This window comes from Anolis sagrei, chromosome 4 (genome assembly GCF_037176765.1).
Source record: "Anolis sagrei isolate rAnoSag1 chromosome 4, rAnoSag1.mat, whole genome shotgun sequence".
NCBI classification, from domain to species: domain Eukaryota; kingdom Metazoa; phylum Chordata; class Lepidosauria; order Squamata; family Dactyloidae; genus Anolis; species Anolis sagrei.
In genome coordinates this window covers 145,968,253-145,991,628 of record NC_090024.1, presented here as the reverse complement: position 1 = coordinate 145,991,628, position 23,376 = coordinate 145,968,253, and the positions used below count along the sequence as shown (strand labels likewise).

Sequence of the window (23,376 nt, the reverse complement as noted above, 5' to 3'; positions counted from 1 at the left end):
AGTGAACCTTTTGCAATGATTAGGTATTGTTTTCTTCAGTAACTGACCTATTTGATCTTTGCAAGCCCACAGGATGGTTGCTTATCATTCTAACCCCCTCTACTTTCCCCTTCCCTCATTTTAAAATTAAATTAGGGAACCATTGAGTTATTGGCATTCTCCTTTCAATTATGAAATTCATAAGATTCCCTTGTGGTCTCCCATCTAGACACTAATCAAATCTGGACCTGTTTAGCATTCGTAAATGGGCTACATTATATGCCTTTATGAAAATACTGTTTCGAACAATATTTTATACTCTTTTACTTATTTTATCAAATACATTTCTTAACCCTCTGTTTTCCAGAAGCATCTTAAAATAAAAGACAGTAAGATTCATTGCTACGTTCCAGAAACAAACAAAAAAATGAAGTCAAACAGTTAAAATCAGATATAGTCACTAACACCTATGTTCAATGAGTTAGATGGGAGGGGAATCACAAGATTAGTAAATGTTCCACTCCAGAGATGGTAATAAAATAATAGCTGAGCTGTCCCTGAAAAAGCAATATCGAACTGGTATGGAAGTAGGAATCGGAGGGAAGATATGAAGGTAGGGATAGCATATCAGTAATGGCCCTTTCACACGACACCATTATAGCACTGAATTCTACTTAGCTACCATGGTATCATCCTATGGAATCCTGGGATTTGTAGTGTAGACAGGGCTATTTAAGAATTCTCATTGAGAGAACTCTAGTGTCTCCCGAACTACAGATCCCAAGATTCCAGAGGACACTGCCATGCCACTTAAGTAGAATCATAGAACTATAATTGAATAGTGTCAAAGGGGCAAATAGAAAGCTGATTTTACCCATTCTTGCTCCTTTGTTTGTATCAGGAGTGACTTGAGAAACTGCAAGTCGCTTCTGGTGTGAGAGAATTGGCTGTCTGCAAGGATGTTGCCCAGAGGATGCCCGGATTTTTTTTATGTTTTACCATCCTTATGGGAGGCTTCTCTCATGTCCCTGCATGGGGAGCTGGAGCTGACAGAGGGAGCTCAACCTGCTCTGCCTGGATCCAAACCTCCAACCTGTTGGTCTTCAGTCCTGCCAGAGCAAGGGTTTAACCCACTGCACCACCAAGGACTCCATTCTTGTTCCTTCAAAAGAGGCATTAGCACATATCAGTGTTGGCCTGGAGAAACTTCTGCCTCTCCAAACTACATACTGTTTTCATTGACTTTGACCAGAGGTGCATCTACACTGTAGAATTAGTGCAGTTTGACACTATTTTAACTACCATGGTTCAATCCTATAGGATCATGGGAGCATTAGTTTGGTGAGGCATCAGCATCCGTTGGTGGAGAAGACTACAGACCTTGTGGAAGTACAACTCCCCTTATTCCCTAGCATTGCTTCATGGCAGTTAAAGTGGTGTCAAACTGCATTAATTTGACAATGTAGATGCACCCCAGCCTGGCACATAAGCCAATCTATTTATTAGTCCTAGTTAGAGTAGACTTGTTTCAACAGTGGGTACCTAATAACTCAGCAGTTGTGTAACTTCCATTGGTCTGCTATACTTGGCAGCTTAGCAACTCGTTTTAGGTCAAAGTCAGTACATCAAATTACTGCTCAAAATGCCATAAATGGTTGAAAATTGACAACATGTATGAGATCTTTCTATGAGGCCTGTGAAGTATTGGAATGGCACAGTTATCAGTTTTTCCGCATATCTTGCATCCTGTATTGTGCAACATCCTACACCAGACTGACATCCATTGAATCCCAGATTAACAGCTTCTCTGATATGCTTCACTTGTGTCAATTAAGTATTTTAAGGTGTTTTTATTGAGCGTGTACTCCTCCTTGAGATTTGGCTTCATTAGAAATACATGTTTCCTAACTGTGTGCATGCATTACAGAAAGCAAGGGGGAACGTTTAGGGATTACCGCATGCTGTTTGCACCATAAATCTTGGTTAATGTTCAGGCCGTCTCCTTTCCATCCGGACCCATTCTGTTTGCACGCTTGTACTTAACAGGTTGCTAGGATACTCGAAGTCTCCGAAGAGATGCGGAGGACCATGGGAGTAAAGTCAGGCCTGGAGCTTATTACACTGCCTTACGGACACCAACTGCGCCTTGACATAATTGAAAGGTAAATGTTGGTATAGGGAACAGATTTTTTTCCCCTCTTTTTGTATACTGAAGTTAATATATCAGGCTGCTGAGAAGAACCACTGGGATTTATTTTAGCTCTCCATGAAAAAATTACTTTTGTCAAATGCTTCCTTTCGCTATTTCTGATTGTATCTACGAGGATTATCTGGAAAGTACAATATATTTTTTACAAAGAATTAATATGTTTTAATTGTAGCATAGGTATTACATTATTTTTCCACATAATCACCATTCAGTTCAATACATTTTGTCATCCATATGACGAGGTTTTGATGCCTGTGTCATAGATGTTTCCCTCTGCCTTTTTCAGCCAGTTCGTCACTTCAGTTTTCACTAGTTGTCATCAGAAAAGTGTTTTCCACCAAGGTGTTCCTTCAATTTAGTAAATAGATGGTAGTCACTGGGTGTGAGATCAGGGCTGTGAGAGGGGTGGCTTAAAACATCCCAACCAAATGAAGTCAACAACTTTGGTGATTCATGAGCGGAGAACGGACATGCATTGTCAAGAAGAAGACAGACTACCGCTGTCAGCATCCCACGTTTGTTTTGGATGGCTCTGTGAAGTTTCTTCATGGTCTCACAATATATTCCGTGCCCATTTTGTCACCTACTGTCTTGACATTACGTTCTCTCCATAAAATGAAACAATTTCACGATGAATTGTAGTGGCATTCATGTCTTTAGCATTTAGGTAGTGTATTACAGTGCAAACTTCGCACTTGGAAGGAAACGGAATGAGGATGCTCATCTCTAATCTTCACAAAGCCTGTCAATGAGCTACTGACGACTGGCATTGCTCGTTCATTTCCGCTGGTTTCCTACATGGCAGTACATACCAACTTCCCCCAAGAAAATTCCCCATGAAAGCTAGGTGCATTGTAACCTTACTTTCCAGATAACCCTCGTATTAAAAGAGTACATATTACAGTCGAGCCTCTGTACCCACAGATTCAATTATCCATGGTTTGAAAATATTCCAAGAACAAAAATTCCAAGAAGTCAATCTCCATTTTGCAATTTGACTCCACCATTGGGGCTTGATCATCCATGGATTTTGGTGTTCCTGAGGGATTCTGGAACCAACCCTAGCAGATACTGAAGGGGCACTGTAATATACAGTAGACTAATAAACCTATTAAAAGGTTACAAATAAATAAGTAATTTTAGAGGTCTAGTGGTTTAAGTGTTGGACTAAGACTCCACAAGACCAGGGTTCAAATCCCCACTCAGCTATCAAAACCCATTGATGACCTTGGGCAAGCCCTACATCAAAGGGTTATTTTCCCACTCATGATCCTTTTCTAGTAAAGGTAAAGGTTTCCCCTTAACGTTAAGTCTAGTCGTGTCTGACTTGGGGGGGTGGGGTGCTCATCTCCATTTCTAAGCTGAAGAGCTGGCATTGTCTGTAGATGCCTCCATGCGGCCGGCATGACTGCTGGTGCGGTACCTATTGAATTACTCACATTTGCATATTTTCGAACGGCTAGGTTGGCAAAAGCTGCTCCCTGGATTCAAACGGCCATCTTTCAATCAGCAAGTTCAGCAGCTCTGCAGTTTAACCTGCTGTGCCACTGCAGGCTCCTATTTTATGTGATACATTTTTACGTGACCCCAGGTATAGAAGTTACATTGAATAGGCATAAAATCAAACATGTACTGATAATAAATCAGCATTTGCAAGGCTTGCTAAACAGGCTGATTTTCCTTTTTGTGGAATATAGCTGAAACACTTTCTGCAGAATCCACTGTCAACACTGCATGTTGTTGCTAACACATTTGTGTGAGTGGCGTTCAGAAACCTTTTATGTTGCCAAATTTTTCATGACCCCAACATGAAGCAACAAAGTTTAAGAAGCAGTGCCCTGTCAGATAGGATCACAATAAATCAGTCAAAGCAACATTTTCGAAACAACTGCCCCAAGGAAACATTATTTTAGACACTGGGTTACTGTGAGTTTTCCAGGCTGAGTGGCCATGTTTTCCTGACGTTTCGCCCACATCAGTGGCAGGCATCCTCAGAGGTTGTGAGGTCTGTTGGAAAGTAGGCAAGTGAGGTTTATATATCTGTGAAATGACCAGAGTGTTGCGAGGTGTTGTCAACAACACATTATTTTAGACATACCCTTTTTCAAAAATCTGCAAATCTCCAGCACATTTCTGCAAATACAGATTTCATGGAAGTATATAAGATTTGAAAAAAGTTTATGATTTGAGGCTGCAAGTGTAAACTTTTTGAGATCCAAATTCTGCATTCTTTAATGCAGAATGTAGGTCTCAAAAGATCAGCTTCTTCACAGTCTTTGTGTGTAGAAGATTATGGGTTCAGCCCACCATGACCAGCTCAAAGCAGAACAAAACACCAGACAGCCATGGAGAGCATGTCCCATGCTTAAGAGTCCTAGATGTGATTTCTGGTATGTTCATTTAGAAGGGCCTTGGGCTTTGTTTTCTGGAAGGAATTCTGCTTACGTCCTTGGAGAGCAGACATTATTGAGCAAGAAAGATAAATAGCCTAATCTGATGGAAGTCAGACTCCTGAATGATAAGTTTGGTTGAAGGATTATTGCCCCAAGTTAATGGTGTGTGCCCACATAACAGAAAACAAGCAGAATCGCCTGATTTCTTGGTGAGGAACAGGAAGAGTAGTAATAAACATATCACGCAGACATATGTAACAAAAGCAAATATAAGATTGTCTGGACTTAAAATTTCTCCAGGGACATGTAGCCATTTCTAGGACAGGCTGCCTTGTCATATCTATCTATTGTTATGTTCTGGGTCAAAGAACGCTTTTGGAAAAACAATGAAGACAGAAGATACAAGGGCAACACTTCTGTATTGCACAATTTTATTCAAGTAGGTTCACCTGCCACACATTTAGTGGCCTCATGAGAAGACCTGTGTGCATCCAAGGGCTAACCCCTCCAGGCAAGAGAGATGTGCAAGTGGTTAGCTGGGGAACTAACCAGAGCAACTTCCTCATGCCTACGGTCAGCAGTTCTTCCGATCAAGATATGAGGCAAAACAAAAACAAGATTTGCAAGTATGAGCAGGATTTCTATAAACAATGGAATCCAGCACACCGAATTCTAAGGGACATCAGTAGAATTTAGACTAGTTGAACTTTACTAAATTACTAAATACCATAAGAATACTGAATTACTTCCAAGTATAGGGGAAATTGTGCCTAAGGGCAAATAAATATAACTCCTTCCCAGCATAGAGGTGTTCAGAGCTTTTGGCCAATGGTGTGGTTGTTATAGTTTCCTCAAAGTCTGGAGAAAAATGTGTTGCCTCGAACAAGCATTGGCCAGTTGGGCTGCTCCTTCTCCTGCCAAGCAGCCATGATCTGCGGCTGGCTTGGACTCCTGTGACAGCCACTTTCAAATTGCCTTGCCAGTCTTGGCAACTTTGCTGCCAAGTACGAAGGCTGGGCATTTCTTTCCTTCCAAGTGTGCAAAACTTCTTTTGTTGCCTTGTCGGACCCAGTACATGGTTTGCTGTTTCTCCTTTCTTCTTTGTGCAGCAGTGATGTGGGGATTGCCAAAATAATTGTCAGGCATCCCAAGTATTTACTTTCCTGTGTTCTTCAGCTCCTTGCTTGAGCTTGCTTAAATAGGTATTCTTTTTTTAAAAATGGAAAAATGTGCCAGTCAGGTTGATGACAGCTTATTCTCCATGCTAAAACAACAACAACAAAATCCTACTTACCTGTTATCTCATGGGATCTTTCTGAACATGAGGAATTTGCATTATGTGGTGTGCTTTTAAGATTTTTCCTTGGATAAGCTTCACAAGGTAAAAAGGAAGTCCTATCTACAACCCAGTGACATAACTTCAATTCTGCAAAATCGTTTTGCTCTTTTTTCTCATTTGGATTCATTCCACAGCACCACTCCAGCTAACTTGATAAGGTGTCCTAACTGCCTCTGATTTGCTTCCTCCCTCAGACACAATACTATGGCAATAGGAATCGCAGTGGATATTCTTGGCTGTACAGGAAACTTAGAAGAGCGTGTCGCGACATTAAATAGGATTATCCAAGTCGCTGTGGAGCTCAAAGAATCTATGGGGGATCTCTATGCCTTCTCGGCTGTAATGAAGGCTCTGGAAATGCCTCAGGTAAAAGAAAATTCCCTATACTGGGATATAAATCAATACATAATAACATTCACTAAAGGGATCCAGTGGCATCCAAATGAACAAAAAATGTTTCTGTTGGAACCAGCATGGGGTAGTGGTTTGAGCATTGGACATATGATGCTGGAGACCAAGCTCCAAATCCCAGTTCAACCATGGAAACCCCCTGGATGACCTTAGACAAATCCATGCTCTCTTAGCCACAGAAAGCAATGGCAATCCCCCCATCCCATCCCTTGAAAAAATAATGCCAAGAAAACTCTGCGATAGGTTTGCAGTCACTATAAATCTGAAACATGAGGGCACACAACAAATCATTTTAAATTTCATTTCTTTCTGCAAAAAAATTAAATTGTAGACTTCCACCCCTTTTCTTTAAGGTGCAAATGACACAAGGGCTCACAAGAAACCTTTAGAACAATGGTTCTCAACCTGTGGGTCCCCAGGTGTTTTGGCCGACAATTCCTGGAAATCCCAGCCAGTTTACCAGCTGTTAGAGGATTTCTGAGAGTTGAAAAATCTTGCTCTCTCTTGGAATTATATATTTTGAGAGCTGTGGGGAAAAGATCCCAATATATAACATGTTCAGTGTGAGTATTTTATAGTTATAGCAGCTAGAGTTGTTTAACATTTCAGCTCTTTCCCCCCCATAGGTTACAAGGCTGGAGCAGACATGGACCATGTTGAGGCACTGCTACACTCAGACAGCCATTATGTATGAGAAACAGCTGAAACCATTCTGCAAAGCCTTGCATGAAGGAAGAGGTGAGTGCACATTCAGAGGCAGACAGTTATGTCTTATTTTTCATCCTCGTGAAGGAAGTCTAACCAAGCCCTGAAGCCCCATCTATCAATTCATTAATGGAGAGCGCAGAAGCAACTTGAGGCCTGTCAGGGAGAGTAGGGGGCAGAATCCATTAGTTGTAATAACCACATCCTGCTTTGCTCATGGCTCATTTCTGGCACGTGGGACAGAGGCACAATGAACTGAGATTCTCCAGTTTCCTTCCACAGGATACTAGAAACCATTTGCTTTAGATGCATGTGCAATTATCTAAATACACAGATTTGCTGCAAAGTGACAGGCATAAAGAGTGTTATTTTCTGGGAACACTGACTCATTCCCATTGAATGACTATCCCAGTTTCCCTTTCTTTTCTTTTCTTGGGATTTCCCTAAAAAAAATCTACGAGTCACCTTTTCTCCCCTAGCTGAAAGGAGAAGCTCTGTGTGTGTGTGTGTGTGTCTGTGTGTTTGGGGGGAGGGGAGGTTCTTTGATTCTCCATATATTTACCAATGACAGTTGGGTGGGAATTACAGGCCAAAGATCCCCCACAACGTAAACTGTGCCTATTAAGTAGCAGAATCAATATAGGCAGTAGTACCTGCCCAACTTTCCAGTTACTCCGTGCCAAGTGGTAGTAGAATCATAGCACTGGTTTCCAATGCAAAACATCATTGGAATCTTGCCTGAATGAGACAGAGGGGCCCATTCCACTTGAACGGTTTAGCTTGTGAATGCGCAGGGGCTAATGCAGCGTTTCTCAACCTACGAGTTGAGACCCCTTGAGGAGGGTCGCAAGAGGGGTCACCAAAGACCATAAAAACATAGTATTTTCTGTAAGCCATAGGGGTTCTGTGTGCAAAGTGTGGCCCAATTCTATCATTGATGGGGTTCAGAATGCTCTTTGATTGTAGGTGAACTATAAATCCCAAAAACGATAACTCCCAAATGCCAAGGTCTATTTTCCCCAAACTCCACCAGTGTTCACATTTGGGTATATTGAGTATTCATGCCAAGTTTGGTCCAGATCCATCATTGTTTTAGTCCACAGTGTTCTCTGGATGTAGGTGAACCAGAACTCCAAAACTCAAGATCAATGCCTACCAAATCCTTCCAATATTTTCTCTTGGTCATGGGAGTTCTGTGTTCCAAGTTTGGTTCAATTCCATCGTAGGTGGAGTTCCGAATGCTCTTTGATTGTAGGTGAACTATAAATCCCAGCAACTACAACTCCCAAATGACAAAATCAATCCCCCTCAAACTTACCAGTATTCAAATTTGGGCGTATTGGGTATTTGTGCTAAATTTGGTCCAGTGAATGAAAATACATCCTGCATATCAGATATTTACATTCAATTCATAACTAGCAAAATTACAAATATATAGTAGCAATTAAAATAATGTTATGGTTGAGGGTCACCACAACATGAGGAACTGTATTAAGGGGTTACGGCATTAGGAAGGTTGAGAAACACTGGGCTAATGGGTTTTCCTTCTCTTCTTCCCAGAGATCGCTTCTGTTCCTCAAAACATTGTCACCGTTCCCCTGCTGATGCCATTGGTCAACCTGCTGGAACGACAGACAGTTGTATTTGATGGGATGGATGTGTGGGAGAACACTGACCAAAGTTGTGAAATCATGCTGAAGCACTTGGCGACTGCGCGCTTGATTGCACAAAACGCCAGCCTGTATAGCACAAATGCGGAAAGGATACTCACAGGTAGGAAGAAAACATCCTGTTCAGTGCCAATACAAGGACTTTTGAGTATGTAATTCTACAAGAAGTGGGGTGGGAATGAGGTCTAGAGATGTTGAAACTCAACTCATGAAATCAAGAGTTTTTTTCCTTTTTGTTTCTTAATTCTTGTTTTGCACAATTGAGTTGAAATGTGGATGTACATGAAAGGCACATCAGCTGTGCTTTGCCTTTGGGCATGTCTGTAGCATACGCAGGGATTGGGACAGGTCTTACAAATCAGTGCAGCTTGTGAGAAGCACACCTGCAACGCATTTCTTACTAAGTAACAGATCATCAACCTAAGCATAAGTAGGTGTTGGGAGAATTGGTCTTAAATTTAGAAAATGTTATTCAGTATTAGGCTCGAAATACGGTACTAGCTCGGTATTGGAGAATTAAGTCGTCAAGATGGCAAAATGTTGTGTGATTGATTCTCTGTGGTTCGTGGGTCATGACCTCATTTGTTCATTCATATGGTCCCCTTGGGGAGGGGGAGGCTCTCCATTCCAGACTCCATTATCAAAGTGGCTAATTTCCTGTATGAGAAACATCCCTGGAGATGTCACTGGAAAAGACTTATTGTCAGAGCCACTGTGTTCGCTGTTGCAGTCATCAGATGCTGGCTGTAATTGACATAGCTGCTGCTGGTGCCATTTTGACATAAATGTGGGCACGAATGGTCTGGGTCAAGCATTACATCTATCACAAGACTGTTTTTGTGAACACACTCCACATAGAGAGGAATGATTAAACCTCTAGGTGTCTATTGCAACAGAAGATAGCGCTAAGTGCCTCTTCAAAGGTGCTTCTCTCAAATGGCTCCCTGTTTAAGAGGCTGTTTTACAGTAACACTTGTATATTTCCTATTTCTTCCTCAGGTTTTCAGCCGGACAATGAAATGAACGAGATCTTCAAAACAGAATTTCAGATGAGATTGCTCTGGGGCAGCAAAGGAGCACAGGTCAACCAAAGTGAAAGATATGAGAAATTCAACCAGATTTTAACTGCACTCTCCCGAAAATTAGAGCCTCCTCAAATAAAGCAGAATGAGTTGTGAAATGTCTGGTGGACTCGCCAATACAGATAATGCAACCTAGCTATTGAAGGGAGAACACACTATGAATAAGACTGTCAAGTATTTGTGTAAAACTACTTTTCCAGGATGGAAAGAAACTGCTTTGACTCCCCGCAAATCATCTCCTTTTCAGGACTGGTTTGGTGCCTGTTCATTCCTTTACCTGCTGCTACTTTTAATGTATTTGTACAAACCTGGAAATGGTGATCCAAGGACTTAATAAAACCAGTTCCAAAGTAGGACAGTGCTTAGTATTTTACATCTGTTTTAAATCTAAATAGGTAGGTGTTTTCATGTTCTTTCACACCAAGTTCTCAAAAGGGGGTCTTACTACTGCCATTTTTATAAAAAAAACACAACCCCTCCTAGGATTTTGTTGTGATTGTTGCATAGTCGTAATATAAAAGTGTGACATCCATAGAGCTTTCAGAATATGTAAATTATAGCAAGTGCAAATCTTTATGTCACCTAATAAGAATGACTACTTATAAAGGATTCATTATTTATTTGTTCTTGATGCAACCTACCATGATTTTGGGGGCACCGAAGAGGTTGATCACTATGTCAAATATTCAGGCCTCTGGCTATGTTTGTTTTTAGTCTTCCATCCAATAATGTTATTAACATACCATAATGTAAATATGGATAAAGGTTAAAGGATCGGATGTGCAGAAGGTATCAGTTGTATGATATTCCTTAAATTGTTATATAGAAATTGTACATAAGCTTTGTGAAGTAAAGCATCTCTTGGAAGTATTTTTTTTTGTCCCAGTGAAACAAGAGAGGATTAAAATGATTTTGAGACCAATGTTGTTCCATGACTTGCTGCTCATCTTTGTGCCTTCGTTATTCTTTCTGTCCATTAATATCCCTGTCTGTACTGCGAATCAGATATGAAGTCTTGGCTTAGGATCAACACTTCTGACTTGAGTGCCGCAGCCTCACTTCTTTGTAGCCTTTCCTTGGGCACCATCAATCAAAATGTTAGCATTATGTTGGATCTGATGTCTCATAATAGCCAAACAGATGCAAGTGGAACGTAAGTCCAGTAACTTCCTCTTATTTGTGTTCCCAAGCTACTGGCACACAGAGACACAGTTCCTGCTACTGGAAACAATTTACAGCAGGCAAAGCTTGCAAATGTTGATGATTTTATCACCCATGAGCAAAATGAGGAGCTGTAGCTACCTGTACCTTCAGTCTCCCCACACATCCTTTTTGAGCCACTCCAAAAGCTTTTCCATGATACCTCTAGGAGTAGAAGCTCATGTTTTAACTAGGCTGCAGCTCCCTGGATCCTTAAAAAATCTGTTTATCCAAGCCAGAAACCATGCAAATGTGAGTAGATCAATAGGTACCGCTCCAGCAGGAAGGTAACGGTGCTCTATGCAGTCATGCCGGCCACATGACTTCGGAGGTGTCTACAGACAATGCCGGCTCTTCGGCTTAGAAATGGAGATGAGCACCACACCCCAGTCGGACACGACTGGACTTCATGTAAGGGGAAAACCTTTACCTTTACCTTACCAAGCCAGAAGTGGATTACCAGCCGCTTCCACTTTTTTGATTTGAGACACTTGATAGTCCATGCAGCCAATCGAGGATCCTGGATTGGAAAGCTGAGCCTGCTACAGTTGTAGATCCATTTTAAAGTGATTCAGTTTGGTGACCATTACATGACACCGTATGGAACTATTTCATCTATAAAATACAACTCAAAACATGTCTCTTTCATCATCCAGAGTATTGTAACACCTCTCCTCGAGTCTCCTAATCACTTTCTCATCCTTAGTTTATACAGAAAGTGACACGGGTTTAGGATTGAAAACAATGACTTTGGATTATGTTGCTCGAGGAAGCTTATGTTGGTTTAGTAAGCCTGATCCAGATTTCTTCTTGGAATGCATCAGAATGCAACTTTTAGTTCTTGTTCCTCTTAGATGGTTATATCCATAATAACTGGTTATTTTAAAATATGAAGAGGGTTTGTCATAAACATGTAGAAGTCTCCTCCCTCTGAACCAATGATTCCCTCTTGCTGCAATTCTCACAAATGTGTCATAGCTCTGAAAGATGAGTTGTGCTCAATGTATCACTTCACAGCAGGAGAGCCGCTGTTCCAAGAAGTGAATAATCACATGACCGTAGCTGGCACAAGCACTAGCAGGCTAGGTGTCTTATGACCTGCATGCTAATATGAGACATCCAATTTTCAGCAATACATTAAAAAAAGTTACAGTGCTCCGACTGCTGGCATAACTGTTTACTATTATACTTTTGCAGAGATCTAAGTAGCTCCTGGTTTGGGATTAAAATTGGTGTCATACAAAGTCACTGCCAGCATGATTACCGTGTTAACAGACCTAAAAGGAAATTGCTCTCTCCTCTGCCTCTTCCCCCGTTGCACAACAGTAGCGATGAGAGTGTTATACTTAGACATGTTCTACCTGTCCCTGAATATCCAGGGAAGAAAGAGCAGCCTTTGACCTCCATTGTAAAAATGATCCACCTTCTCCATGAGCTCAAAGGCAGCTGGAAAACATCCTATCATACCCTAAGAAGTCTCCATGGGTGTATGTAGCATGTAGGCAGAGGTACCGGATGTTTCCTTCCACAATTCCCCTCCATAATGCATATGCTAAATCCGAACAATGATGTGGCATTATTTGGATTGACAGGAGCCACAGTGGCGCAATGGGTGAAACCCTTGTGCCAGCTTAACTACTGACCTGAAGGTCTGTTGTTTGAATCCGCGAGATGGGGTGAGGTCCATCTGTCAGACCCAGCTTCCCACGTGGGGACAAGATAGAAACCTCCCACAGGATGATAACACGTCCAAGCATCCCCTGGGCAACATCTCTGCAGACGGCCGATTCTCTCACACCAGAAGCGACTTGCAGTTTCTCAAGTCTCTTCTGACACGATAAAAAAATTGGATTGACTGACTCATATCAAAAGGTCTAGGACAGGGGTCCTCAAACTTTTTAAACAGGGGGCCAGGTCACAGTCCCTCAAACTGTTGGAGGGCCGGATTTAAATTTGAAAAAAAAAAACATGAAGGAATTCCTACGCACACTGCACATATCTTATTTGTAGTGCAAAAAACACTTCAAAACAATACAAACATTAAAATGAAGAACAATTTAAACAAATATAAACTTATTAGTATTTCAGTGGGAAGTGTGGACCTGCTTTTGGCTAATGAGATAGGATTGTTGTTGTGTCCTTTTCAAGTCGTTTCAGGCTTAGTTTGACCCTGAGTGAGGGCCGGGTATATGACCTTGGAGGGCCGTATCCAGTCCTGGGCCTTAGTTTGAGGACCCCTGGTCTAGGACCACCTCTGTTTCCCTGCCACAGGAAATGGGTGAAACAGATGGATGAGCACCTCTCAAACAGAGTGTCAATTGTGTGGTTTCCCATTATGCCTTCCTGTCCAATTATATAACAATGAATCCTAGAATCCATCAGTAACCAGGGGAAAAGAGCACATCCATCTTCTTCCTTGCATGCTGGAAATCAAAGTGGTGAGCATGACATGAATCCCAAGGCACACCAAAGAAGGAAACCTAATAAAAGGCACTTAAATCAAACACAGCCCTACCGCCCACAGTGCCTGATCTGAGCAGCCAGCTGGAAAATGGGAAACTTCTATTTTAATCAGGTAGGAAAGTAAAACAATGGCAGGACTTTAAAAATGCATTCACATCTTAAAACCCAGCAATTTTTTTAAAAGTCAGTTACAAATCCTGGCCTTTCAATTAACATAGAGATCATAATCTACTAATTCTAGTTAAAAAGTCACACACATTTTAGCACCACCTCTATTTTGTTATGACTTACAATGAGATCTGAGAGCTTTTTGCAGTTAAGCCCTTCCAGCAATCAAGATTAACAGAACAAGATATTATTATTATTATATTGATTTATATACAAGAATTATGCAAAATGTTATTACTATGTTGATTTATATGCCACTTTTTCTCTTAACAAGACTCAAAGCATCAAACCGTGCCATATACAATTAAAACTTAAAGCCTATAAACACTGAAAGAGAATTAAATCTAGAGCTAGCTCCCGATACATTAGGGACTTCAACTCCCATGCCACTTGGGCGTCCTGGGAGTTGTCCAAAACAATAATGTTATCAAATTCTGACTCTGACTCTTGGTATAAATGGAAATGAAAGCAATGCATTAAAGAACCTCCTTGTTAGAAGGTCCTGGCTGGATTTCTGTATGTGTTAATTACTTAACTGCCTTAGTTGTGTAACTAAGTATTGTCTCTCAGTTCAATGCCAACTGGCTGTGCAAAGCAAAAGGATCAGTTGTGTTGGTGATGACTGAGTCTGGTTGACATTTCCACCCTGCTCCTGCCAGCCAACAAGGCTGCAATGAGGGAGTTCAACGGAGGCCATGCTTCTGATCATCACAGACTTCCCTCTTGGTAGGAAAAATGATGGAAATATCATCCGCCTGCACTCTGATCATCAGCACAACAGATCCTGTTCTCCGTGTGCCTGATGCTGGGTAAAGTACAACAGGTAGGTAGCTATAGCTGTGGCGATAGTGCTATAATTGTGAACACAGATCCACCATGGATGCCTAATTCAGGTTACACATTCGTAAGGCTGATCTGTATCTTTGTGGTTCCCCATGCAGCTCAAAAGATACAACAAAGAGTTCAAGCTGTTTCCTAATGCTAGTTTTTCCAGTCAGTTGTATCTTTCTGGCAATTCTTCTCTCCACCCACCTCTACATACCAGATACAACAATGCTGCCTTTTTGTTATGCCATCTATAAACCTACCATTATGAAATGAGTCAGATGACTGCTACTAAATGCTCTAAGCCTCTCAATTTGTTTCACTCTCTTAACTCCCACACCATGCAAAGAAAACCAAAGTGGGACTGAATTATAAGCAAAAAGGCAGTAAACAACTAACTTCAAAATAATCATGTAAACAAACTATTTAACTTTGGGGATTAAAGCTGGCACCATGGATTAAATATGTCTGCACTAGTTGTGAGAAAAATATTACCACTGTCTTCAAAACAAAAAACTGTATTCATGCTTCCCCCCCCCTCCCCCCCAAAAAAACCCCTTCTAATTCCTCTGACTACAACAGAAGACAAGGAAATGATCAGGGCCATGAAAAGGTTGTTTAATTTCAGGAAAATATTCTCAGGAGAACCACTATTTTTTAACAAAGCCTTTAAAACATTTAAAAATCAGCACGTGCACAAAAGATTAAAAATTACTCGAAAGTTGTAAGACTCAGACAATCATATTCAAAATTTCAGAATAATGATTTCAGCTAACTGTGCAAGTACAAAGATCCCCCCCTCCTATTTAATAACCCTCATAAAGGTTGCATTATACCACAGGAAAAAATCTTCTGAGGAACCATATCCTGCTCCTAAAAAAAACAGTTGAATGAAAGAACTGTTAGTCCTTTACTAGAAATGTTGTGAGAAACCCACAAGGTTGTTAGGCTCTTGGCTGAAAGAAATATTGAGAACGTATTGTCATTATTTTTAACTTCGAAACAATCATTAAAATTAAAAATGATCTTCTAAAAAGAATCCATTGCATGTAGTTTTGTCAGTAACGAGTTACGGTCACATTATATATAAATAACCCTGTTTACAATGTCCAAAAATTCTAAACCTTTAGTGTTTACCCTCCCCACCCTTGTAAATACACTATGTCATCTGTGTAATAGTGGCACATTTAATAATAGAAGGAAGAAAACTTCCACACAACAGTCACACAGATTTAGTTTTACTGGTAGTACAATTGCTAATAACACTGAAAAAAAAAAAGAATCCTAAAAGAATCCAGCACTCCTGTGTCCAAATATTGCTTCGACTCTCATCCCTAGGAAAAGATTTCTTAAATATTACCACAAACAGAAAAGGCTGGGCTAAGGAAACTTGTCTTACCTGGTTCCTCCCTCCCCACTACTTCCCCTATTCTAAGCTTATCCTATTTAGTTTACAGGTTGGATGATTTCATTAACAGAATTCACAAATGGCAGACAAAACAACATGAGCAACATTGGGGGGGGGGGGGGTGCTGCAGACAACTATATTTACATGTATAAACATTCCCAAATCTCAAGGTTTACAAGTAAAAGTGCACATAGATCATTACGAAGTATCACTCCAATTTTCACCTGGTCCTTACAATGAAGCATCACTTGGAAACAGACAAGCACTGCAGTTAATCAGAAACTGGAGTCCTTCCCCAACCCCCCCCCCCCCCCCCCACAACTCAAAAAATTAAGGGACAATCAAGAGAGAAAGAGAAAAATGTTCCATAAAAATCCTATTAAAAACACATTCATTAGACATAAAATGAAACTGATACATGTTCAATACATAAAGTTTACAATGCACCATGTATCATGTTACGGTAGAGCTCTAGGAAGACATCTACCATTGGCTACCAGCAGCTGCAGCACTGTAGAAAGATAGATTCAGGAGGTCATACGGAGCAAAAGCCCTTTGTGGGATACTGACGTGGTCGTGTTGGCAATCAACAGATTTAGGCACTCGAGAGTTTAAGGCAGCATCTGAATGGTAAGCACTTGACGTCTGAGAACAGTTGTTGTCTTGTAGTGGAAAAATCTGTGCTCTTATCCTAGGTTTTCAGTGCTTGTGAGAAACTACTGAGGTGCTGGAGATGGGCCGCGGTTGCCTAGTGCTGAGATGTGCTTGTTACCCCAAATCAAGATGAACATTAAGTTCAAATAAGTTATAATGCCAAAGAATTGGAATGCAACGGTGGTCACAATGAAGAGAGGAAAACACCACATTATAGCAGCATAAATGGGTACAGAAATAAAACACCTTTAGTGCTGGAGACATACATAAAGTGGATGGGCTACAAATGCAGAAGAGGAGGAAGAACTATGGAAAATACAAAACATTAGGTGAGCATGCCCGACACGTATCTAGACATGCAAGAGAAGGTTAGGGCGAGCATGGAGGTGGCACAGGCAGAGACGGTCAACGGCATGGTTTGGACTGAAGGCCAGTTTAAACTGGGCATGGAAAATGAGACCGCTGAAAACAGCCATGGTACAATGCAACTGGTGAAGAGTGAGTCAGTTTTTTGAAACCATGAAAAGCAAGTCTTTTCAGGCCGGGTGGCAGTTGGGTTCTGTTGGAATGGAGTTTTAGTTCACCACAACTATTTTGGACACACACAGAAACACCAGCCTGGTTAGTGAGAAATGTATGCCTGCATGCCTTCATGCAACTGGCTCCCACCCCCCGCCCCAATAATCTTGCTGGGCCTAGCACCCTCCCCCCAAATGCAGCTGCATGTAACCTCCTTCAACATCTCGCCCATTTTCTCAGAAACCCGCTTCAGGAACCTGCAGTCCAAGAGGAAAAAACAGAGAAGAACAGAATTACCGGAGGTCTTTGAAAAGGAAAAAAGTGCACTCATAAAAAAAGAGTCCATCTCAAAAAGCCAGAGAAGAAATCCCTGTATGCACAAGTGATGGCACATACAGGGTCTTTTTAACCTTTCTGTACATCCTACTTTTCAGGCAGCAGTTCATTTAGTGGTGAATTCGTCTGACTTAGCTTCCAAGCTCATCCTCCCAAAGATGTAAATTCTAGCCAAAACAAACCACACGTAGAGCATCCTGCTTACAGTCACCCTCATCCCTCAGACTTAAAAGGCATGTGACCCAATGACCTGTTTTTCAGGCACAGAGGCTTCAGGATGCACAGTAGATTCCAATGGAATCCCACTCTTTTTAACAAAAGTGACCTGATCTAGATCCACACATGTTTTGCACATGCACACTGGTTCTTTCTATCAGAAAGAATGGAGACTTCTGCACAAATTTAAAGACTTGTGTGCACATGGCTTTGGGGTGGCAGAAATGTATGCACACCAGGCAGAAGCATATTAATGGACAGGTTCATCAGTTACTTTTTAGGAACTGAACAACCTTAGTAACAGATCCAAGCAGAAAAATACTACTGTGAATACACATAAAAAGCCATAATTTCTAACAAAAGAGGCCAAAATCATGTCCTGAATTTCTTGGGATTACTTTTCCCAATGACCTACTGCATTTTATCATTTCTGCAAGTACAGATATAATTTTCTAAATCAATACTGTACAAATATTTATAGAGCAAAGATGCTTGTCAGTATTAGCTGCAACCCCCATCCCGCCCCTCCCACTGTCTGCAGAAAATGGATTTTTGAAAAAACTTGCAGAAGGAAGTTCTCCTTTGTCTTCTAAACTAAAGTTCACAGTTCTGGATAATGTGCTGCTGTCGTGGAAGACGTGTGATGCAGCAGCAGGCAAAGGAATGAAAAAAGGAAGGCTGCCTTTCAGAAAAATCAAAGTAAGAGTTGATTGGCTTGTTCAGTTTAATATACATTGAGTTTAGTAGACACTGGAACAGGGGGTGAGGACTTGCTTAGAGACTCTATATACTAAACGTAACAAACAATGCATTCTAAAAAAAATTAACATCCATTTAAAATCTTCAAATGAATAGAAAACTTTACAAAATTTAAAATTTAGGAAACCAAGAAAACGTGGTAGCCTGGTCAGCGATTGGAAGAAAACACTTAAAATCCCCATAAGCAGATAAAGACAGAGAAATCAGTCAGACATGGCACTGCCCAAAAGGTGTAGAAGAAATGATGCGAAACACAGACGTTCTTCCAGTTTCAGGATTGACGTCTCGGGTTGTGCTCACATAGTGAACAACAGACTGAAAGCTCTCTTTAACGCGCTTTACACTTCTCATCCAACTGTGAGCGCACTTCAGTATTCATTAAGGATTGTTCACTGGTAAGCAGGTGGACTGAAGGTTAGATATAGGTTACTGCACCTTTACTGTTCTTCTCTAGTGTTACATCTATGTAGGAGGTTGGCACATATCCTTCATCACCATTTTGCCTCCGAGCTCTTGTCCATCCATCACCTTTATCTTCCTCAATAATGTACAGAATTTCGCCTTCTTTCATTGCGAGGGTACCTTCATTGTGACCTAGTGGGGCAGGAGGAAACAAATCACACATCTCTCACAGAACTCAAAGCAAGCTTTCTGACACAGCATCAGTTTCCATACACAGGGGAAAACATCAACTGTCTGCGAGGGAACATATGTTCCAAATGTAGGCCAGGAGACAAAAATCTGGTCTCTTGCTGTAAAGCTGAATGCATGCCAATGGGTGTATTTGTTTGGTCACAATGCAGAAGTAGCATTCTGTCATTAAACAAAGATTATTTGTGGCATGAGTTCCCAGAACTGGAAACAGTTTACATGCAGATAATTGCATTTAGGCAAGATAGAAAGCAGTTGTCGTGCCTTACAAATACCACACACCTAGACCAGAGCCTGTCTTACCATCAAAGGGATAGATCGCTTTGCAGTGTCCTATAGCTGGCAAAGGGTCATCATCTTCAAACTCATCATCAAATTCATTGTGAGGGCCATGCTGCTGCGGTGGGCTTCGGACTTCTTGATTGGCATCATCTGTGTAGCTTCCCTCAGGGCTATAATGACACAGTTAACACAGAAGGGATTTACACTTCCCAAATCAAGAGTCCCATGCATTTTGCTTTTTAAAAAGTTGCGAAGTATCAGACACTGCACTTTTCTAAAACAAGCTATGCTTGGCGAACTCGAATATGTGCTTACACGAGACTTAAGTGTTAGACAACCCAGCAAAGGCTGGCCTCCTGTGGAGGCAAAATGTGGACTGCCTTGAGCTGAGAGAAGAATGGGGCAACATGCAGCTTTCAAACTGCATGCTCCTCACCCTGTGCTAATTTTTGCACCACCACCACCCCGCTCATCTTCACCACAGGTTGTATTCCTGTTGCCACCATTCAAACAAGTCTGCTGTGGAACATGGAACCCAAAAACATACAATGTTTCCAATCAGCACCACACTTCTAGCAGTTCGCTTGGGAATGGGATTCTTCTGGGAAATTGGGTGCATGCTTCTTATACATCATGCTCATGAATAAGATTGCTGGGATTTTGGCCAAGGCAGATGCATAAAACATGCAACAGCTGCCTAGAACATGCAACAGCTGTATAAAAAGGTACTGCTCCCAATGAGGAGGGACAGAGTAGCTCAGGCATGGGCAAACCTTCGCCCTCCAGGTATCTTGGACTTCAGCTCGCACAATTCCTAACAGCTGGCTGGGATTTTTGGGCGTTGAAGTCCAAAACACCTGGGGGGCCAAAGTTTGTCCATTCCTGGTGTAACCTCACCCTACTTGCACCCTAGAACACTGCTTCTTACACTGTTGAGTTTTGAACGGGGCCTCCTTAGCTCAAAGATAGCATCACAAAAAATCTGGCAACAGTAAAAGTTTTCTGAATGTCATCTAATAGCTGTTTTAGACATTTACACAAACCTCTTGTAGAGTGGCTCTGCAGAAGATGCTTCAGCTATACTTCATAAAAAGGAAAATCAGCCTGTTTAGCAAGCCTTGTAAATGTCAATTTGTTATCAGTAAATGTTTGGTTTTTATACCTATTTTATACACTTATATACTTGGGTTCTTGTAAAAACTTCTCAAGCAGAAAGGGGTTGTGAGTAGAAGATTTAAAGAAGCTCTGCCCTAGAAGAATCTGAAACCAGTTTAAAGCATTTGGGGTAAAATACTGAGGAAATATGAGTAGAAAGAACCTGGGCATTCTTCTATTTTTTATTTTTTGTGTGTGAAGAATACAAACTATTTAGCATCTTCCTTCCACTGATGACGCTCATCTTAATTCCAATGAATAATGCTAAACACTGAAAGAATCTAATTGCTAACTAAAGCTCCATTCTACACATCTGCCCAAGTGTATCTAAGGTCCACAAGTCCTGAGGCAAAACACAACTTGCTATCTTTTTAGGCGCTAAAGAACTTTTAAAATTGCTTTTGGTGCCACAGAGTAACACAACTCTCCACCAGATATTAGGAGTGTCAAATAACTTCTTTCTTTCTGGAATAAAAGAGTTCAACAAAACTGGATTCACTTAATGAAAAAAGTCCTTCTCGTGAACTCTTAAGAAGGTATTTCCCTGTGGTATGAAGCTTTGGTGCAGGAATTTTCCCGAAAATCTTAAAATGAAGAGGAAGATAAAGGGGGGGGGGGGGGAGAGAGCAGGTCATTCTTCTATTTTGTTGGTACATAAAAGACAGGTATGCATACAACATCTGAAGATTTCCTTACTTTCCTATACTATAACACGTTACTTTCAGCTCTAACAGCTACAATCACCTCACCTCTGAGGATGCTTGCCATAGATGCAGGCGAAACGTCAGGAGAAATGCCTCTAGAACATGGCCATATAGCCCGAAAAAACCCACAAGAACTGAGTAACAGCTACAATGTTTTTCTATAATGAAGTAATTTCAACAACAATGGCAATCTCATTGTTAGGTAAATTCTACAACATAGCCAGGGGGAAGAATAAGGCAGGAAGCCAAATGTAACAGAGATTCTTGAAAAACAAGGTGGATTTTTAATTATTATTTAGATCACCAATGGGAACAATGACAGGGTTTTTTGTTTTTTTCTAAAAAAAAGAAAACTCTAGGCATTCAGGTTGAATATCCCTTATCTGAAATGTTTGGGGTCAGAAATGTTTTGGGCTTTGGATTTCTTTTCAGATTTTGTAATACTTGCACATGAGATATCTTGGAGATGAGATCCAAGTCTAAACATAAAATTCACTGATATTATATATATAGCTGGAAGGTAACTGAATTCACAATACAATAATAATAATAATAATAATAATAATGCTTTATTTATATCCCACTCCCTAAGGGAACCCATGGCGGCTTACAACAAGAAAGAACAATAAAATAGTAGTAATCGTACAAATCCAGAAAATTAAATCAATGCAGCTAATCAAAGGAACAAGTCATGATGCATAAAGAAAAGTAAATCACAATGAACATGTTAGGTATAACTCAAGAACATGAAAGAAAATTTCGCTCATAAATAAAAAAAACAATGTAATTTTTTTTTTAAAAAAACCTATATAATAATTAAACATATTTTAATACACCAAACCATCAGAAAGCAAGGGTGTCACCATCTTCAGTCACCTTTGTGGATGAGTTTGGAGTATTTTCAGTTTCAGGATTCTAGATAAGTGATGCTCAAAGTGCAGTAAAAAGATTTGATATAATCACCTCTCTCTTCCTTGGGTTACAAGATGGTTGATGTCGCTACTGTGTCTTCGGTCGCCTCTTGCTGCCACTTTACCTTCAACTTCAGAAATCCAGGCCTTGAGGAAGAAAGGAGATAAAGAGAGAAGTTGTCACTTTGCACAATACAAAAGTAAAGAGATTACTTTAAAACCAATTCTAAATGTAGCTATCTTAAGATAGGTCAGGAAACATTTCTGATTCAACTCTTTAATATCATAACAAAATAAGAACAAAATGACGCCAAAGGATATGTCCCCCATTTCACAGCTACAATTTAAAGAGCTTCTAGTGCCATGATGGTGAACCTATGACACTCGTGTCAGCATTGACACGCATGGCTATTTTTGATGACACGCAGACACATGTGGCCACATACAGAGAAATACACCTTATAAGAGCCAATCTGATTCCATCCTTAAATTTGTAAAAGGCTCTACCAATTTAACATCTGCACGTTTGAGCATTGTTCACTCCATAACTCAGCATGGATTATACATTTTTCTTATTTAAACTATAAATATTGCAAAATTATGTGTTTTTTTTTCCTTGAAGCAACACTCTACCCAAGTTATGCTCAGGTTTTTGGCAAATGTTGACACACCAAGCTCAAAAGGTTGCCCATCACTCTTCTAGTGGTAACACAGAGTGAATGTTTTCAACAAGATCAGTCTGGTTCTGCTACTCTAAACATTCGGTTCATAATACTTCAATTCTACATGATTTATTTTGCCTCCATCTACAATTGTTAGGAAACTAGTAAAAATACAATAGATTCTATAAGGATAAAGCCTACCCAACCCTACACTAGACAATCAGAGGAATTTGGAGGTCCTGAACTCTAACACATATCTTGATTATTTTTAACCATGGCACATTGAAATTATTATCTGGGGATATTTTTTTTATCAAATTCACTGACCCAGTCAGTAAAGAGCTTTTCAGTTTATCTCACCTTGTTCACCTGCCTGTCCTAAAAGTCTCTCAGTTAATTTTACTAATAGTGACAATCCAATATTTAAAATGTTTTTACTGTTTTAACTGTATGATGTATATGTTGTAAGCATCCCTGATGCCTATGTGAGGCCACCCTGAGTCCCCCTTGTGGGGAGAAGGGCGGGATAGAAGAGCATGAAACAAACAAACAAACAAATAATATATTTCCAGAAATAAAGCCGTTATCATTTGGGTTATTTTTTACAATCAATACATTATAAAATTGAGTCCATCAAAACATATTAAAATATTCTTTCAATATTCTTCAAGTTGT

The 23,376-nt window shown here is 40.5% G+C and overlaps 2 protein-coding genes across 7 annotated transcripts in view; one reads left to right on the top strand and one right to left on the bottom strand.

The window, feature by feature from the left end:
- BCAR3 (BCAR3 adaptor protein, NSP family member) overlaps positions 1 to 10,710 on the top strand; it is a 142,360-nt gene extending 131,650 nt beyond the window's left edge. For all 3 annotated transcript variants that reach the window (XM_060773976.2, XM_060773977.2, XM_060773978.2), the window contains 5 exons: positions 2,026 to 2,141; positions 6,115 to 6,286; positions 6,958 to 7,069; positions 8,597 to 8,809; positions 9,706 to 10,710. In XM_060773976.2, coding sequence (XP_060629959.2) covers positions 2,026 to 2,141; positions 6,115 to 6,286; positions 6,958 to 7,069; positions 8,597 to 8,809; positions 9,706 to 9,884 — 792 coding nt within the window. In that variant the 3' untranslated portion in view covers positions 9,885 to 10,710. The remainder of the gene's footprint in view (positions 1 to 2,025; positions 2,142 to 6,114; positions 6,287 to 6,957; positions 7,070 to 8,596; positions 8,810 to 9,705) is intronic.
- A 4,336-nt stretch (positions 10,711 to 15,046) lies between these two features.
- Positions 15,047 to 23,376, bottom strand: part of FNBP1L (formin binding protein 1 like) — a 119,833-nt gene continuing 111,503 nt past the window's right edge. For 3 of the 4 annotated variants that reach the window (XM_067467771.1, XM_060773979.2, XM_060773980.2), the window contains 3 exons: positions 22,092 to 22,186; positions 19,291 to 19,439; positions 15,047 to 18,930 (listed from right to left, as the gene is read on the bottom strand). In XM_067467771.1, coding sequence (XP_067323872.1) covers positions 18,752 to 18,930; positions 19,291 to 19,439; positions 22,092 to 22,186 — 423 coding nt within the window. In that variant the 3' untranslated portion in view covers positions 15,047 to 18,751. The remainder of the gene's footprint in view (positions 18,931 to 19,290; positions 19,440 to 22,091; positions 22,187 to 23,376) is intronic. The other variant, XM_060773981.2, reaches the window with a different exon arrangement.